General features: G+C 43.4%; 1 protein-coding gene across 6 annotated transcripts in view; it reads left to right on the plus strand.

Annotated features, from left to right (window-relative positions):
* Kiaa1549l (KIAA1549 like) overlaps window positions 1-20,030 on the plus strand; it is a 269,091-nt gene that overhangs the window by 152,883 nt on the left and 96,178 nt on the right. For all 6 annotated transcript variants that reach the window (XM_058583160.1, XM_058583165.1, XM_058583163.1 and 3 more), the window contains 6 exons: window positions 683-798; window positions 4,886-5,105; window positions 5,948-6,081; window positions 11,582-11,744; window positions 13,137-13,196; window positions 18,419-18,570. In XM_058583160.1, coding sequence (XP_058439143.1) covers window positions 683-798; window positions 4,886-5,105; window positions 5,948-6,081; window positions 11,582-11,744; window positions 13,137-13,196; window positions 18,419-18,570 — 845 coding nt within the window. The remainder of the gene's footprint in view (window positions 1-682; window positions 799-4,885; window positions 5,106-5,947; window positions 6,082-11,581; window positions 11,745-13,136; window positions 13,197-18,418; window positions 18,571-20,030) is intronic.

A 20,030-nucleotide genomic window follows, 5' to 3' on the forward strand; every position in this document is an offset into this window, starting at 1 on the left:
TGAAATGCATTCCTTTGCTGAGAACTCCTCATTTCCTATTGCCCTAAATTTGCACACTGCAGTATTTCACTTCTGTCCCCTGCACTTTACACTTGGCGTTCCCTCTGCTGGTACTAGGTGGGGGCAGTCCCTCCCCTCCCCTAGCTCACTCCTATTATCCTTTGAGACTCAGCCAAAGCATCAGTTCCCATGGAAACCTTCCCTGATCCCAGCCCCTTGTTCAACTCAGCACTGGATGCTCCTCTCAGAAGCTCTAACAGCATCCTGGGCTTCCCTTCCAATAGCACTTGTCACATTCAATCACAGATGCCTCTTCCCCATCCTGTATCTCCATCCCTGTCTCTGTCCTTCCTGTTTCAGGGTTGTCTGGGGCTGCAGCATCCAGAGCAGCCCCCCCGCCCAGAGAGCCTGGCTTTCAAGGTCAGAGGCAACACGTGTCAGAAATGAAGTGCCACCAGTGTAATCTTTGTCTGTCAGGGCCACACAAATGGCTAGGACCTTCTTTCCTTCAAACTTTAGCAGGACCAACAAAGCCTCTGTCCCAACCAATCCCCTCATTGGTGGGCCTTTGCTTCTCAACTTTGTTCAGAATTTGTAGGAGATGGTGGCCAGAGGAGGGGAGGGCATGTTCATTATGAGGTTTGGACCTTACTCTGATTACCATGCTTGTTTCCCCCCACAGTTCTCTTTATAACCCAAAGGAGAGGACAGAGCATTGAGTCCTTGAAGATCAATGTAGCCAGAGGGCTCACGCAGGCATTGCGGAAGGCTTTCCACCAGAACGACATCTCTGCTCATGTAAGCTCCTCACTTTGCACCCAGCTAACCCGTCTCCACCTCCCCCAGGGGTCCAGGTGTTGTTTAGATTGTCGGGGATGTGGCTCAAGTGGTAGCGCGCTCGCCTGGCATGCGTGCGGCCCGGGTTCGATCCTCAGCACCACATACAAAGATGTTGTGTCGTGTCAGCCGAGAAATAAAAAAAAAAATAAAATATTAAAAAAAAAATAGATTGTCTTTATCCTCCCCCCACACCCACATTTTCCAGAAGTGGAATCTTTCTTCATTTTGGTAAATAGCTGTGGCTGGAGATGGGAAACTGAGACTAATTGCCTATGTTGATTTTTTTTAAAAAGCCTGGATATATTGTTTTAAACGATTCCATTTTCCCATTGTGTAGGGAGAGCATTTAATATTGTCTGTATAATTTTCTAGAAACCATCCATTGCTTTTTCTTTTATCTTTCACACCATTTTAAATAGTGATTTATTTCTGGACATTTAAGAATCATTCTGACTTGTAAATTGAGTCCAACTTTGCTAAAATTGCCAGCAGCACACAGGGAAGTAAACATTTCCCCCACCTCTGAACACTTCAATGCCAAGTACTGTTTAACAACTGCTGGCTGATTTGGGTGGCATGTCCAAGTGATGGAAGCTTTGTTTTACACTCTTTTGGTTTGACTCCAAGTGTTAGAGCAGTAAATGTGATTGGCAGTCAGTGGACTCCCTTTTATACCACTTAGAAATATTGTTCCGGCTTCTTCCTTTGATGTTCTGATCTACAGCTGTGTTCAGCTCAGTGGTCCCCTCTCCGCCCACCACACCAAGGACTAGCAATGGGTTTGGCACATAGTTTATGGGTCCTTGTCAGTCTGTCTTCTACAATTCTAAAGGAGAGAGAGAGAGAGAGAGAGAGAGAGAGAGAGAGAGAGAGAGAGAGAGAGAGAGAGAGAGACAGGAAAGAGAGAAAGAAAGATGGACAGGAAGAGAAGGAGGGAGGGAGGGAGGGAAGGGAAAAAAGGAAAGAAACAATAGAAACATACTCCATGGGATGGTTGTAACATACTCCATGGGATGGTTGTGTGGTTTCTACTCCAGAAATTTTACTTGACCATTGAAATGTGAATGTTCCCATTTAGTCGCCTGATTAAGTTTTCAATAAACTTCAGCTGTTCTCCAACTACCCACACAGCTTTCGTATTTTCTGCACCTCATCTCAGACCCAAATTGGTTCACTTTAAATTTTTTCTTTCAGTTCTTTAAATATATTTTTTGTTAGTTCTAATTGGTTATACATGATAGTAAAATGCATTTTGACACATCATATATAAATGGAGTATAACTTCTCATTCTTCTGTTTGTACATGATGTAGAGTTACAGTAAAGAACCACACAGGGTAATAATAATAATTCATCCTACTATCATAATAATAATAATTTATTCTACTATCATTCTTATCCCCATGCCCTCTCCCCTCCCTTGACTATCCCCTGTCTCGTCCAAAATACCTCTATTCTCTCTCCCTCCTTGTGAATTAGCATCCTCATATGAGAGAAAACATTTGGCCTTTGGTTCTTTGGAATGGGCTTATTTTGCTTAGCATGATATTCTCCAGTTCCATCCATTTACCAGCAAATGCCATAATTTCATTCTTCTTTAAGGCTAAGTTCACTTCAAATTTTTTTAAACTATTTTTAGTTGTAAATGAACACAATACCTTTTTGGTTTATGTATTTATTTTTACATGGTGCTGAGGATTGAACCCAGTGCTTCACATGTGCTAGGCAAGTGCAAGCTGAGCTACAACCCCATCCCTCACTTTATTTTTTTTAAAGGGGGGGGGGGAGAGAGAGAGAGAGAGAGAGAGAGAGAGAGAGAGAGAGAGAATTTTTTAATATTTATTTTGTAGTTATTGGTGTCTCACTTTAAACATTTTAAATGCATTTCTTTTGAAAGGATATTTGCTATTACCACCATACGTGGAAATAAGGATCATTTGCCACAAATAAAGATTGTGGTAAAAGTGAGACTCATGGGACCCAAACAGCTTGTTAAATCCAAGGCTGTTCTTCATGTCTCTTTGTCTGTTAAAGAGAAGAACTAGCAAGGGTCAGGGAGGTGTTGAAAGCAAATCGTTCCTGACCTGGCTTTGGCTTGTTCTTTGAGCTAACTAGAAGGGTTGAAAGGGGAGCGGTTCTCTCATTGGGTGAGTTGACTGTCATTTCAGCTGTTTATGGTCTGCCATGAAGCTTCTCTTGTTTCACCTACAATCATCTTTTTTTGTTTAATTTATTTATTTTAATTAGGTATATATGACAACAGAATGCATTTTGATTCATTGTACACAACTGCAGCACAACCTTTCATTTCAGTGGTGTACACGTTGTAGCATCACACCATATGTGCAGTCATACATGTACCTAGGGTAATGATGTCCATCTCATTCTATCATTTTTTACACCATCTTTAGTAAAGAACCAATGATAATGCACCTTGGAGGGACCAAACCACACCCATCCTGTTGCAAAATCCATTACCTTGATTTCTTTGGAAAACACACATGACACTTTTTATTTTTATCTTTTTCTTTTTGTGGTGCTGGAGCTTGAACCCTGGACCTCATGCATGCCCCGCAAGCTCTCTACCACTGAGCCATGTCCCCCACTAGTCCCACATGACTCTTCTGGTGGATATGCAAGAATGAGGGGGAAAGCAGGCCTTGAAAACACCCTGACATGAGACGTTCTGTTTTACAAGATGAAAAGAGTTCTGGAGATGGGGTGGTGCTGGGTACCCATTACATGTTTTTAATACCATTGAACTGTACAGCTAAAGACAGTTAATAAGGCAGATGGTATGAGATGTGTACTTTGCCACAGTAAAAAGAAATTGGGGACACTCTGCAAGTGCCCACTAAGGAAAGGTCCCATGAGCACACAGTGAGAAGGCAGCTGTCTGCAGAGTGGGAAGAAGAGTCCTCCCCAGAACCTTACCATGCTGGCCAACCCTGATCTCAGACTTCCAGCCCCCAGAATTATGAGATAATAAAATTCTTTTGTTTAAAAAAAAAACACCAATCAACAAACAAACAAACAAACAAAAAACCCATTGGGGATATAGTTCAGCAATAGAGTACTTGCACAAGGCCTTGGGTTCCATCACCAGCACCACCAAATAAATAAATAGGAAAAGAGTAGGTTATGAAGCAATATCTATAGTGCATGCATATATGTATATACATGCATATATTTATATGTGTGAAATATACATGTATTACTAGGGGGACTGAAAGGAAATAAACCTAGAATTTGTTGTATAATTATATTACAGTGATGGTGGATACATTAGAGGCAATTGTTATTCTGTCTTCCAGAAATGCTGATTCTATAACAAGCATTATATTTATATATATAAAGAACAAAAACAAACATTCAGAATTCTTAATATACAACATCAAAAAAGGAAAAAAAATAAGAATAAATTCTGAAGCCTCCATATGTTCCTGTTGAGATAGAAAGAGCTCAGGTCATTGGGTGTCCCTTGACTCAGCTGTGAGACAAACTCTCTGTGACTTGTCCGTGCCCTGGCCTTGAACTAGTGTCCCAGCCAAAGATAGAGCCAAGTCTAAACAAGTCTTCTCTCTGCTTCTAGATTAAGGAATTTACTTTGTTTACTTCTTGACCCATCTCCTAAAGATGCCCCACTTAATTTATCATTTCTGCCTTTTTATTCTAACAAATGATGAGAAACATAATAAAACTGTTTTCTCCAGCATCCCATTTGCTGGAAATTTTGTCTGTCCACTATCTCTTCTCTTCCTTTCAGGTAATAATGAGTGCTCACAGGATTATACTGAGGCACTTCAAAATAGACAAAAGCAGATTTAATTCAGTCCCATGTAGATTTGATGTAAATTTTATTTTGTTGCATTGTCATACTTCTGCTTTAATCCATGCATGATGTACAAGAGGGTCAGAATGTTTGTGGAAGGAGAAAATCCTATTCCCCTGTCTTGCTAAGTAACAGTTGTGGTTCTCAGAAGCACTAAGAACTTAAAGTACTGCGGAAATAAACAGTGAGTTCTGGGGGTCCATTTGTTTTGTAGGTGGACATTCTGGAACATTCTCACAACATCACAGTTGGTTATTATGCTACCAAAGGAAGGTTGGTATACTTGCCTGCTGTTGTGATAGAAATGCTGGGTGTTTATGGAGTCAGCAACGTCACTGCAGATCTGAAGCAACATACCCCAAACTTACAGTCTGTGGCCGTCCTTGCCTCCTCATGGAAGCCCCAGCCTGCAGGCTACTTCCAGCTGAAAACAGGCAAGTAACTCAGAAGGAAAGGATTCCTATGCAGTCTAAGATCAGGGGTGGTACTGAGTGGATACCTGTCTAAAAACTCCATTGCCGCCTGCTTTGCCATCTTTTAAAGTCCCTGTGTACCTTCTTTAAAGTGTCCTGCTAATCAAATGTCCAAGTGCCCTGCTCATCAGCCTAAACTTTTCTAACCTGAGTTTATTAGAAATGCCCCATATTAGGAGCTTTTCTTCCCAACTTATAATTAGTACATATGAGCACTGAGTACCATATTGCTTTTTTTTTCCTGCATTACCAGTGGACACCAATAAAAGTTGAGTCTCCATAAAATCTGTAGTTTGGAGCTGGAGATCCCAAATATCACTGAATCAGAATCTCTGAGCTTAGACCTTGGATTCTTTCTTTCTTTCAAGCTCCCTGGTGATTTCTGATTTGCAACGTTTGTAAACCACAAGAGTGGAGAAACCATTGAAATGGAAACAATCAACTTAGTAATGGAGGTCGATTGATTTTTTTTTTCTGTCCCTTCAAAGAAATAGAAGTCATGATCTCTCTTAGGTTATTATTTGTTGGTCTTTGAGCAGATGTGTGTATATTCCATCCAAATAAAATCACAACGTCTTTTGCATTGGAGGGACTCTCAGGTTATAGATCATGCTTTGAATTTGTTCTTTGTTACAAGTCACTTTCAAAATCAAACCTTGTCTGGTCTGTTTATTTGCCTAATTTCTCTAACCTGAAATCATACTGTTTTAGATGATGGTTGCTACTAGGAGCTATTAGGTATCCACTCAGAGGAACTGAGATGTAAAGCTTTGGTGAGTGCTGATTTCTCATTCTCATTCTAGTGCTACAGTTTGTGAGCCAGTCAGATAACATACATTCCTGCAAGTTTGCTCAGACCATGGAGCAGCGGCTGCAGAAGGCATTCCAGGATGCTGAGAGGAAGGTCCTGAATACCAAAAGCAACCTGATGGTTCAGGTAGGGAGGAGGGGTTTTAGGCTGTGTAGTTGACAATCAAAATACAAATGTTGGTAAGAAATGACTTGGGTCCCCCATTTCAAATCAGTCTTGTGTAAGTGTAACTTGCTACTTGGACGGATGATGTAGACAGTCATGGCATGGGTGAGGCTGTCTGGGGTCTGGCCATGACAGGAGGGATGCTGTGTCACTGAGTACCTGCTGTGCTTTAGGGGGTTTTATATTAATTTTCTCATGTGATGCTTCCTTGAGTCTTTCTAATACACTTACTATTTTAAAAAAATCAAACTAGAATCTACTATGTAAAATGTATCAAATGTCTCAAGTGAAATGAATCCATTTCAAATAGCTAACTCATCAGAGATTTGCCTATTCTCTGATTTACATTGGATTGTACTCCTGATAGCCACGTGAACCATCATCTCTGTCTCTCTCTCTCTCTCTCTCTCTCTCTCTCTCTCACACACACACACACACACATTTTGTATTGAGGGCTTACAATATGTTGGGAACCATGGTGGGTTTTACAAATATTTTGCTACAAAATACCCAATACATCTTTCTGAGCTATCCTTACCCTCATTTTATATGACAGGGAACTAAGAGAGAGGTTATGAACCTTCCAGAAGGGTCATATAGTTGGAAAAGAATGGAACAAAAACTTGAGCCAAAAGATCATCCTCTTATCTACTAAGCTGTACCAGCGTCTCTGCAATATGGCAATGTGGGCCTCCACAAAAGTTTTTGCAAACACATGAATTCTTTCCCAGGGAAATCCCCCTCCTGGTACACCATGTATTTCAGCTTCCTGGATAACAGTGCACAAACCACTGACATCCTTTCTCAGACCCAGTTCCTTCAATTACATAGATATCATCCCACTAAGGACAGATGCTTCTTAATGATATTCATCCACCCCCCAAATTTCTCTAATTAACTCTACTGTTCAATGTCTCTGTTTTGACTACTGACTAAAGCCTTTGCAATTAGACCCAGAGCTTTTGAAATTGACATTTAGCATAAGTGAATTATCAGCAAAACCAATATGATGTAGAAAGCATACAATTTAATTTGAGTGAGCAGCTTTCTTTTTCTAGTTTCATCCAAAGTGTATAGGGAAGTGTCTCATTATGATTTAGTTCATATTAGACTAGGATCTAAAAATATGTCAGAGACTTAAGATTTATGTAAGAAGTGTGACTCAGCTGTCTTGTGGGGATGCTTTTTCTTTCTGATTGGATTTGTGATTCTCACAGGTGCATGAGCCTAGTTAGATCTTGGCAGCAGAGCATACTTTAATTGTATTCAGGAAGCACAGACTTATCGAGTGCTTGCTATTTATCAATCACTGGGAGGGACACCAAGACAAATAAGCTGCCCTTGGCCTTAAGAAGCCTCTCTTGTTTTGTTAGGTGCTAATTATGCACCATTAGATGAAATTTTGTCAACCAACTAACAAAGCTTCCTTGGAAAAGACTACAACAGTGATTTGAACATTGCATCTAATAGATTTTAGATGCTCTTGAACATTTTGAAAGCTGTTGAAATTAATGGATAATCAAATCAACCATTTTATTAACTATTTTGCTTTTTGCCTTGGATGAGAGGTAACCCAGAACCAAATCTGTTGTACAACTTCAGCAACCCTTTTGTCCCTATGTCACACATAGATAACTACATGCTAACCACATCTCTGTCTTTTTATCTGTTTTTCTAGGATGCGCTTTTGTAATGAATAAATTTCCATTTTATTGTATTAAATAAAATGTGCAAGGTACCTTGAATCTTTTATGGAATATGATCATGTAAATATTTAATTAAGAGTCACTGAAAAGATGACTTTTAAATTTTGTCTAGCTTTGGTATTATGGGCTAGATTGCAGTTGATTCAATTACAACTGCTTTGTTTGTGACAGAATCCAAGCTTATAAGGCAAAAAAAAAAAAAAAAAAAGAGGAAGCAATTAGCTCACACAGCTGAAAAGTTCACAGCTTAATTACTTTAGGCACAACTAAATCCAGGTGCTGCAATGATTTCTTCATGATGTTCTCTCTTCATCTCTTGGCTTGTTTGTTCTCTGGTTCTGTCTGGTGGCCTCTGGCGCCTCATCCTTACTGCTTATAGTCTTGTGGTGTCAAAGTACCATTTTTGGTGTCATTTCAGTTAAAACCCTGGGATTGGTTCTCCTTGGATTCACTGTGTTCATTTCTGAATCCATGACTGTGGCCAAGGAGATGAAATGTCCCAATCAACTAGGCCTGGCTCAGATGCCCGCTCCTGGAGCCTGGGTGGGGCAGCCCCATCCAAAGCACATGGACAGAGAGGACAGGAGAGGTGGTTCCCAAAGGGTATTGTGGTGCTGTCCTAGAAGAAGGGAGAATGGGTGCTGGGCACCCAGAACAACAGCTCTCAGCTCCATCAGCCTGAAGGACTAATTAGCTAAATGAATTGTTGTGTGAGTGAGTGAGAAGTCAGAGACCAGGTCAGGAGATACAGGCACCTGAGAGTAAAGATGTGATAGGAAAGTGTCCCCTGCAAGAGCTGCTTCTATTGAAGGACAGGCATGACTCTCAGGGACTAGTGTTGTGGCTTTGGTCTCAGACCTATCTCTTATTTTTGGAGCTTGTGTAGCTACCAAGAATGGTCACAGTTTTCCTGGTTATAAAAAGTGAGTTTATTAAAGAAGATCAAATAAATGGAAAGGTATCCTATGTTCATGGATTGGGAAACTAAAAATTGATGTCAGTATTACCCAGGGGGATCTATAGATTTAATGTAATCCCTATCAAAATCCCAGTGATCTTTTATTTGCAGAAATAAAGAAACCCATCCTAAAATTCAAGTGGAATTTCGAGAGACCTTGAATAGCCAAAGGAATCTTCAAAGAGGACAAAGTTTGGAGGTTTCACACCTTCTGATTTCAAAACAGAAATCAAAAAGCTATGCTACTCCAGCATAGAGACAAACAGAGACCAACGGAATAAAGCAGAGCTCAGAAATTAATCCTCTTGTATATGCTCAAATTATCATTGACAAGGGTGCCAGGACTATTCAGTGGGAGAAAGGTTAGTCTTTTCAACAAGTTGGGAAAACTGGATTTCCACATGCAAAGGTATGAAGCTGTATCCTAACCTATCATCTCCTCAAATTGACTCAAAGTGGATCAAAGACCTCATTAGAAAACCTAAAACTGTAGGACTCAGAGGAAAAACTTCATGACACTATATTTGGCAATTTGTTGGATATGTCATCAAAAGCACAGGCAACAAGAGAAACAATAAATAAATCAGACTTCATCAGTTAAAAACTTTGTCCATCAAAAGACACTACCTACAGAGTAAAAAGAGAACCCACAGAATAGGTAAAAATATTTGCAAATCATATATCTGATAAGTGGTTAATATCCAGGACACGTAAGCATGTAAAGAACTCCACCAACCCAACAATAAAAAACCCAAACAATTCAATTAGAAATGGAGAAAGAACTTGAATAGATATTTCTCCAAAAAAGATATATAGATAGCCAGTAAGCACTTAAGAAGATGGCCCACCTCATTAATCATTAAAGAAATGTAAAGCAAAACCATGAGCTTCTCTTCACATTGATTAGGATGATCATTCTAAAAAACAAGAAAATATTACATGTTGGTGAGGATGGGGAGAAATTGGACCCCTTGTGCATTGCTAGTGAAAATATACATAGGGTACAGCCACTGTGGAAAACCAAATGGTGATTCCTTTAAAAATTAGACATAGTATTGTATGACCCAGCAAGCCCATTGCTACATATATGTATCAAAAAGAATTGACATCAGGGAGTCAAATAGTTGTTTGTACCCCTGTGTTCATAGAAGCATTGTTCACAACAGCCAAAAGGTAGAAGCAACACAGGTGTCCATCAAGAGCTGAATGGATAAATTCTTTACTTTTTGGTACCTTGGACAGAGGCCTGAATACTTGGGTCCATAAGCCACATTGTAGCAGAAATGTTGACTTGATTTTGGTACTAGGGACTGAACTCAGGGCCACTCAACCACTGAGCCACATCCCCAGCCCTATTTTATATTTTATTTAGAAACAGGGTCTCACTGAGTTGTTTAGTGCCTCGCTTTTTTTGCTGAGGCTGACTCTGAACTCATGATCCTCCTGCCTCAGCCTACTGTGCCTACCGCGTCTCCTCAATTTATCTTTAATTGTGGGAATATGGCTCTGGGTTAGAGAATTGAAAGAGAACTTCAAGTGTGGGAAAAACTGGGAGGTAAAATGGAGAAACTCATCTCAGTAGCCTTCTTCAGGGTCAAGTTTGAGAGGGATGTTGCCTTAGCACAAAGGTCTGAGAAAGTCCAGGTGTCAATCGGCCCGCTGGCAGTGGGGACAGGACAAACTCAGGTGAGGTGATCTGAGGCAAGTTTAGTAGATGGCATCCTTTTCTGGATGTGAGAACAAGGACTGCGCAGTACCCTAGGCTATACTGTTGGGCCCTGAGGGCACAAGGAGGGGCAGCAGTCACAGCGGATTGATGGGCACCCTGATCTCCCTTGCTGACCTCTCTGGCATATCTGCCCAAGCCCTCATTAGCTGAAGCTAGCAGGCACAGGAGCCCATGAGGTGGTCCACAAGGGTCTGCCCTGGGGACATGAGCAGGACAGACAGATGGGTAGCAAAATTGGATCTGGAGGGGGAGGGACTGCACAGAACCTAGCAAAAAAATGTCTCAGCGAGTCGAATGACTTCCCCTGCGTGTATTTTTCAAATCTCATCTGGGGATATTTTTGTCCATACATTGACCTAGAAAAGTTCATTTTCCAGCAACCAAAAAACTGAATTGGACAAAATATGAAAAGAATACCATGCCATCTCAGGATTTTAAAAATGTTCGATATTGAATTAGTAGATCACAAGGAGATGTAATTGCTCTCAATTCTGAATCAAGTCTGTTGTGCCATGATAAAGTTGGTGACCTGCTCTGTAACACCATACCTTCCTGGTCCTTTCAGACTTAAAACTCTACAAATTTGGCTCCAGCTTTCCCTGTCTGAGCAGTTGTGTCTTCCTTATATTTAACATTCTTATCGTCTGCTTTATATCTCCAGAATCATAAAAGTCAATTTCTCATAAATGAGACAAATTAGCCCCCAGGAAAGATAACCATACTGGTTAAGAGTCTGAAGTCAGACTTCCTGGGTTTGAATCTTGACTTTGTCACTTTTGAGCTGTGGGACCCCAGGAAAATCCCTTGACCATTCTGGGCCTCGGTTTCCTCATCTGTAAGGTTGTGGTGAGGATGAAAGGAACCGATGCGCCCTCAGCACAATGCCCGGCGTGCAGCCAGCAATCACTGTCGATGATGGTTGTTATTCTTGTCTCTTCTTGCTGTTTTCCCTCCTCCCTCTCATTCCTACCCTGACCTTCTGCTTAAACTCCCCCTCCACGGCCTCCTGGAAACAGACCCTCATCTTATCTGCACGTCTCCCTTCCCTTTCCTCCTGTGTCAATTCAGATTGTGAGCACGTCCAACGCCTCGCAGGCCATCACCTTGGTGTACGTCGTGGGCAATCAGAGCACATTCCTCAATGGCACAGTGGCCAGCAGTCTCCTGAGCCAGCTCTCGGCCGAGCTGGTGGGATTCTACCTCACCTACCCGCCGCTCACGATTGCTGAACGTGAGTACATCACGTCGCCTCCAGGGGCTCTGTTGCTTCCTAGAGCCTTTCTCCATTCCACAAACCTCTCATGTGCCGGGTCACTTGCTATCCTTACTGTCATAAAATAACCACCCAAACATGCAATAAGTGGAGTCTGAATTGACGAAAAGTATGTTGCACAAGTTTCTTGTTTCACTGAATTTTCACAACCATCCTACAAGGCCAGTGGAAAATTAGAAGAAGAAACTGAAGTTCCAAGAAGTCTCACAAGATACCTACTCTCCCATAGCTGGTGAGAGCTGTCACCTGGGTTTGAACCCTGGCAGTCTGCCTTCTGACTTTATCGTACTGCCTGCAAGGACAGCTGTCCTTGAGCAAACTAGGTTTCTAGGCATTTCTCCCACTTCTGCCATTAACAAATGTTCCCGAACTTCAGGCCCTGCCCTGGCTATAGATATCATAATGCAGCCCATTTGTAGTCAACGTTGTGACTTCACTTGATGAAATCCCCATAGTCTGTGGCCTCACCTCCCTTAATTCTTCAGTTACGTAATCCTCATTACCATGCAGCAGGCATCAACAACAATGCAGCCTACATTCTGTACCAGAACACTTACTCAGGAGTTAGAGGAAATAAAGGTTTGTATTCCTAAATTTAAATCACTCTTACGTTTCACAGGGTCAGTGGGCAAGTTTTTCGGTAAACACATAAATTGTTTCAGAAGTTCCTTCTACTGTTGTTTCTGAGGCTATAAATAAATGAGATAATGTGTAGGTGATGTACTTAGCACATAGTAGCCACTGAGATTAGTTTTGAATATTTAATATATATTTGGTGAGCTTCTGCAAGGAAAGATGCCTTTTATGGGAAAAGATGATGTAAAAGGTGACATTCTGTCACATGGAAGCATGTGCAAATTTGCTTTCTCTCATTCTTTTTATATTCTCATAAAACCACAGCTGAGATTTATTGAGCATGAACTACATACCAGACACTGTACTGATTCCTTTCCACCTGTTAACTCTGATAGTCATGATACTGGTAAAGTAGCAGGAGAACTTTTGTTACAAGCATTTGGCTACAATGTAAGTTCTTGGCATTGGAAAAAAAAATCCATTCAAGATATAACAGTTCCTGATGACTTTGTTGGTGGCTGGATGGTTTTTAAAGAGCAAACACCAGCTAACCCAGGTGGCAGCTGCGGCTCTTGATAATGAAGACTTTCCACTGGAGAGGGTTTGGATGGAAAACCTGAAAGAGCAGAAACTCAACAAGCCCTAAACACTTTTTATAGGAAAGTTCACCTTTAACAGAGACTTTTCATTTTCTGAACAGCAAGTCAGTTCTCTGTTTTATATTTACATGTAAAACCTATAAAAGTAATTCAATGTGTTTCTTGTTGGTTTTAGCACTGGAATATCCCAATCTTGATACATCAGAAACAACTAGAGACTACTGGGTGATTACAGGTAATCTCTCATTCTGTACTTCCCCTCTTCATGCTGTGGGGGTTGGTTTGGTTAACACTTTTTGCCAGTCAGTGAAAGGATTGGTCTTTTTTGGGTTCTGTCTTATATGTCAAGGAGTTATTTCTACAGGACCAGAAGTGTGTGGAAACAAGCCAAGGAAAGCCGGCACACTGATGGTGGTTATTGAACATTTTAAAACTGTTACTTTGGAAGCCCCCCCTCCAACCCCAGTGCTTCCTCTTTGCAAAAACTCCACCTATCAGAAGTTACCCTGTGGATGCCTAGGACACGTCCTTGTGGATGGCCCTGTGTGTATAGATGGTAGTTCTTTCTGCACTGCCTTGTAAAACCTAAAATAAAATCAGAGGAGGGCTGGATGCTCCTCCTGCCCAGTGGGAGTCCCACCCCACACCCGTCCTGGCACACTCTGACAGTGAGGGCGGGTAGAAGCACCAGGGTGTTTGGGTGGTGTGTCCTTTTTTTTTTTTTTTAACCTTGACATTTTGCAGCTGAACTTTATGAAACAGCCAAAATGTTCCATTTATGTTTTTCAAAAGCCAGACAGTGCCTTCTGAAAATGAGGGAAACAAGAATTGAGAGCAAAGGGAGAGAGCAGATGTTTGTAGGAGGTAGAGTGACCAGCCCAATCATCCAGGGGAGAAGTGTGGAGAGAAGAATCTGGGTGTGCCGCGGCTGCCACGGCAAAGCACCGCAGGCTGGGGGCTTAGACAGCAGGAGTTTGCCGTCTCACAGTTCTGCGGGCTCCAAGTCTGAGATCCATGTTGGCAGCGATGGTTTCTTTTGAGGCCTTGGTTTTCCCTCTGCCGGTGACCTAATTTCCTCTTCATATAAGGACACCAGACGTGTTGGGTTAGGGCCCACCCTCATGACCTCATTTTAACCTCATTACCTCTTTAAAGACTTTCTCTCCAGGTGCCATTGCATTCTGAGGTACCTGGGGTTTGGAATTCAACATGTGAATTTGGGGAACACAGTTCAGCCCATTTCAAGGAGGGGAGAATTTCCTACAAGGCTTGGAAGCCACGTCTGGGGAAGGAGGCTGGTCTCAAATGTCCCATGCATACTATTGTCCCACACTAGCTGCAGTTGGGCTGTGCCTAAAATACCAGCTAAGGGGCACCTGTCCCTGCTAGATGTGGCCTACTCAAGACCTCTTCTAAACTTCAGAAAATTCTCCCCACCACGCACACAGAGCCTTCAATATACAGATAATTTCACCTGGTAAAATAGAAGGCAAACTAAAAAAAAAAAACATGTTTTAAAAGAAAATTAAAAACCCACCTATCAGGGTTTATGCCCACGAGAGAGACAGTGCAACCCAGCGACACAGTTTTGGAACCAGGAGGTTATGTAACATTTGCAAAACTGTGTTTCCTCCTCAAGGACTGGTGCCTTTTCATTGACAGCTATTTCCCCCTTCTCTGAACTTGAAGGTTTGCCTTGGGTGATAATGCAGCCACTCTTGAACACGGCCTGTCCTTGACAGCCACCTGCATCACCCTTTCCTCCTCTCGCTGTGTTTGCTCTGCCTTGATTTGAGTGCCATAACATTAAGAGGAAGCCCCACCACCACCACCAGTGTCCTGCTTCCAGGGCTCTCCTGGGTCATCCCCCTGCCCACCCACTATGAGACGACCCTCTTTCCTTTTTGCTATTTTTGCAGTTGGTGATCAGAATAGAGCTGCCACCATCACTGTGTTTGGGGCTGGTTGGATCAGTTGGTTTGTGCTTGGGAGGGGCTGGAGCTTGGTTTCAGCCTGGCCTTCTGCCTTTCCTTCCACCCAGGACCACTTTCTGAATACCTGGGTGTCCACCTCCAATCTGCTCATCACCAACAGAAGGGGTAAGGAGACAGGGAGCTGAGAGATGAGAGAACTTTTTAGCCTTTCCTCCAGGGCATTATAGGTGCCGTGTCTTCCACTGATGCTAATAGCTGCAACTCCCCTTTCTGTGGTTTATATTTTAAAACCCTGACATGTTTTCCAACTAAACTTATATTGAATATGTCTTTGCACACTGTACACTTCTCTCCCAGAGGGTGAATCCCTACTTGATGGAAAGTCATTGGCTTAGGATGACCCTGCAGTTCCTTTACAGAGAACACAGGGGCTACTCTGCCCTCCAGGGACCCAAACTGGGTTTGTATATATGAGGCAAAATAGAAAAATCCAGCTCGATATTGCTGCCTAACAGAAGTAAGATCCCATCTCAGGCTGATTCATCTCTTTAATTCACTCCAGAAGCAAAATGAACAAGACCCAGAAAGGGATGGATCAGTTCTCCAATTCTGCTCTTAGTTACCCTGGTGTCCTTGAGCAAGTCACCCAGGCCCTCTGTGCTGCACACTCTCACCTTGAGGATGAGGGAGAGGTCTCAGCTGAGCATGAAGAATCTTTGTTCAACCACAAATAAAACAATTCAACTTGAGCACAGGAGGCTGAACTGGGCCTGGTTGTGTGAATCTTAGAGCCTGGTATGATTGTAAATAAAGGAGTAAGAGAACAGTGATGTGAAAGTCATGGAATCTTCTGGATGGAGTTTCTTTGAACATAGGGAGGGACCTGTCTGCCTGCCTTAGGCTGAGTCAGTGGTGGGGGCTGAGGTGGGTGGCCAGGGGTCTGGCAGAGGTGCTGAGGTGTCTGAGTTTCTGTGTCACCCTGAGAAAGGTGGGCGCACCTCCATTACCACTGCCCACAGGGTGGACGGAGAGGCCCAGAGGCCCCAGGCCTGCCACACTCCTCAGGGGAAGGGAGAGGAGCCATATAGTTCCAGTCTTCTCACTTTATTTCTTCCTGTAATAATGAGAAGGGGCCCATTGTGACAAAGGCAATAGCTACCATTTATTCACACGCAGGCAAGTGCTAAGGCACTGCGTTAGAAGAATCATCTGCTCTTCACAAAGATTCAATCCTAAGGTGTTCAGATGAGGAACTAAGGCCCAGAGAAACCAAGTAACATACCCAAGAACACTCAGGAAGGGGGAGCCAGGACTCAAACTCAAGCCTCTGCATGCAACTCCTCATCCCTCCCCAGCTGCTCCCCCAAGAAGAACCTGTTCTTTTTTAGGGGAGCGGGAATGCACCGTGTGGGAACCATCTAGGTGTTGACTCCTGTACCTCTGCGGGTGGCTCCCACAGCCTCCTGTGCTCCCTGGAGACATTTTCAATTTTTTAGTATAAAATACTTGTAACATAAAATAACTATTTTAACCTTTTAAGTGTATAATTCAGTGGCATAAGAAATATTCAGTATGTACAGACATCACAGTATCCATTTCTCGGACCTTTGTCATCACCTTGGGGTCTTCGACTATTGCCTTTATTTAATTTATTGCCTTTGAGTCTTGGCTGAAAGTTCCATAAATAATCCAAAAGGGGTCCCCTCTCTCACTCTCATCCACTGATCAAGGGAGGCCAACGTAGGAGTAAGACTCCAGCAGTTTTATCTGTGATTTTACTAGATGAACTATCTTTGAACCAGAAAGTTCCCATCCCCCAGGTAGGAAGCACCCAAGGAATCCTGAGAGTCCTTTTGGGGCCCTCAATCACACAGCGTAGCAGTTTTGCCTGTGCAAGAATTCAGCTGACAGATGAGCTGGAGTCTCCTCACAAGGGCCCTAAAAGAGAGCTGCTGTGCACCCTCCGGGAGGATTATTTGGCATTTATGGCTTCAAAGAAGTAATTTTGGAGACCTAGCTGCGGGTTTATTTCTCTCTTGATCCCTTGCAGCTTCATGCTCTACATCTTGTTATTGTGTGTGTTGTTGTGGTTGACTGTGTTGTCTGGCCCCGTGTAGGATGTGGTCCTTGGGGTGGCCCCTGGCAGCACCCTGCTGTCCTGGGTGCCATAATGACAACACCCTTTTTATATACAAGCTATTTCCGTACCTTGGTGGATGGGCGGTGTTAACCGTGCATGGCCACACTGTGGTCAAATGAACTCTGCTAAATGAAGCTCTTCTGTTACATTCCCAGCCCTTGTCAGTTTTGGTCTCTTTAAGAAAGTGATCGTATTTTTAGTACTTAGAAGTTTTGGTGTGACTGTTTGAAGGCTGCAATAGTTCATCCGAGGTGAAGTGTCCTTCCAAAGGGACATGGAGCAAAGACTAGACTGGGGGAGTGGCCTCAACAATCCTAGAATGGCTTAGTGTTTATTTTTTAATAACTTAATTAATTAATTAATTTATTTATTTTTATGTGATGCTGAGGATGGAACCCAGTGCCTCAAACGTGCTAGGCAAGTGCTCTACCGCTGAGCCACAACCCCAGCCCCAGCCCTAATGCTTATTAACACCCCCTCCATGTACTACCCATGACCTGGAACTCCCCTGTCAACATCTACATGTTGATTATAGATACTGGGCATTACCAAAACCTAGCCATGGACGAAGGAACCCACCTTAAAAAAAAAATCCTGTTTTTTTAAACCTCAGAGTCCACTAGGAATATGTTCACTGGAAATGTACACTTTTTTATTCCATTTTTAAAGAGAAAAACTTGGACCCAGAGATGGCCAGTGGCTTGTCAAGGGCCCCACAACTGGCAAGAGCCAGTATAGACAGTTTATTCTTTCCATTAAGCTGTCCTACTCTTTAGCTGGGAGAGGACCTGGGAGACTCTAGGTAGCTGTAGGGGCAGGTATCAACAAGACTCTGCAGAAGAGAGAGAGATGGGGATACTGAATGTGCGGTTTGCCCAGATGTCAGGGGCTGAGTTGCAGGATGGAGTTGAGATTCCTCAGCAAAGCTGTAGGGAGAGAAAACATCAAGGTAGCCCTGAGCCAGGGCTTCTGAGTAAGAACCAGCCCCCAACCCAAGTCGCTGACCTGCAGATCTGATGTGTTCCCATATGGGGGACTCTTAGCCACACATGTCATCTTAAATGAAGTCTGGGTTTGATAGAGCCCTGTAAGAGAGAGGTCACTGCTCCTGGAGGAAAGAGCCCAGGATTTGGAGTCAGGGTCTAAACCCCGGCTCTGTTAGTTACAAGCTGTGCAGACTTAGACAAGTCAATTAAACTTTTCAACATCTATAAGAGGTGGATTGTGATTCCCAGCTCCTGGGCTGCTGTGAGGGTGAAGTGAGGTAAGGATGAGGTAGAGCAGAGTGACCCTTAGGGCTGTCTAGGGCTGATGGTGGTTGTGGTCCCCAAGTCAGCAGGGCGTCTGTCCTCTGAGCACCCCCTCTGCCTTCTGCTTCCACAGTGCTGCAGGGCGTGGACAACTCGCTGGTGGGCCTCTACAACCAGAGTTTTGCCCGGGTTATGGAGCAACGCCTGGCCCAGCTCTTCATGATGTCCCAGCAACAAGGCCGGCGATTTAAACGGGCTACCACCCTGGGAAGCTATACTGTGCAGGTAGGTGTGGGAGAACTGTGAGGGACTGTGTTTCCTGGGCTGTACAGAGGACATCCACGCTGCCACCAGCTGAGCCGTTTACTCTGAGGTTTGGGGGAGTTGAGGCTCATAAACATCCTCCTACATTGTCGAATAGCTAGGTTATGAGGGAAGGAGATCTCAGAACAAAGTCTGCATACATGGAGATATTTCTGAAATGAAGTTTCATCGTCTATATTAGTCAATTAAAAAATAGAACCCACCAAACTTACAGTGAAGACTTGAGCACAGAGTGATTTAGGCAAGAGATGGAGCAGGCTCTCGGGTTGCTCTCACACCCTCTTACCATCAGTAAGTATGCCTGCCGGAATTTCAACAGCCCGCCGTGGAACTTCACTGCAGGGATGCACTTGGGATGCTGGAACCCGCCTGCCCAGGCCATGATGGCTGAAGTGCGTGGGAATTAGACAGTGGTGGGAGTACACGTACCCCAGCTCCCTCACCTCTTAGCGAGGGGAATTCTGAAATGTTTCTTTAAGAACATTTCCAGAGTTTTCCCACAGAAGTAAGCTTTAGTCACCCACTGTGTCACGGAATCTTTTCCCCATCCGTGTATCACCTCTTCACCCTCCTGTCAGTTTCCTGCACCTCTCTGTGGGGTCTGCTCAAGGCAGTAGCCATGCCCAAGGGCAATGTTTCTAAGCCTCCCTAGATACCCAGTTCCCACAGGAGTGGGAGTGTCTCTAGCATATTCTAACCCATCCACATATCTTGAATACTCCTGACTTCACCAATGAGAACCCATTTCTAACATCTGTTATGCTAATTAACTAAAATTATTATGCTGAGCATGATATCAAATTATAGAAGTGCCTCTATACACGTGGGCCTCCCTAATTGGAATCTAGCAGGCTGCCCCTGGCAGGTGACCTCCCGATTGATAATTGACCTCATCTAGCCCACTTGCCTAGTGTCACACAATGAGGAAAGTCTTGAAGGAAATTGCAGACACCGGCACAGTCTGTCTGCAGATCACATCCCCATGCAAGCATAAAAGTTAAGCAACCCATCTTCTCTCCCTGCGTGAGTCAGCATCATGCCCCTGACACCACGCCACGTTCCCTTATTCAGAGTTGGGAATCTGGCCCCTTGTCTTACTGGTTGCTGCTTTGGTTCTGAAAATCTTTGTGGTCTGTGATGACCTCATCACAAAGTAAAGGGACAGTTAATTTCACATGCTGGGTTTGTGATTTTCCCTCTGTAGGTTCCATAGAATAAGCCCTATAATCCACACTTCTCCAGATGGCAGACAGGAGGTCGGATGTCTGTGCAGGGGGGGATTTGTATCAGCCAAAGGGGGAGAAAAGGACCACACAACAGTCCTGGTGTCATTTGTAATCCTAAGAAACCTAACACATTCTGCATGTCTAAAAGGGCTCCAGAGGTGTTTTCTCTCACTGTTCTCAAGTGCCCAGTGCCCT

Source organism: Marmota monax, unplaced genomic scaffold (assembly GCF_021218885.2).
Source record: "Marmota monax isolate L192 unplaced genomic scaffold, Marmota_monax_Labrador192_F-V1.1 WCK01_AAM20220418_F8-fsc00047, whole genome shotgun sequence".
Lineage (NCBI taxonomy): Eukaryota > Metazoa > Chordata > Mammalia > Rodentia > Sciuridae > Marmota > Marmota monax.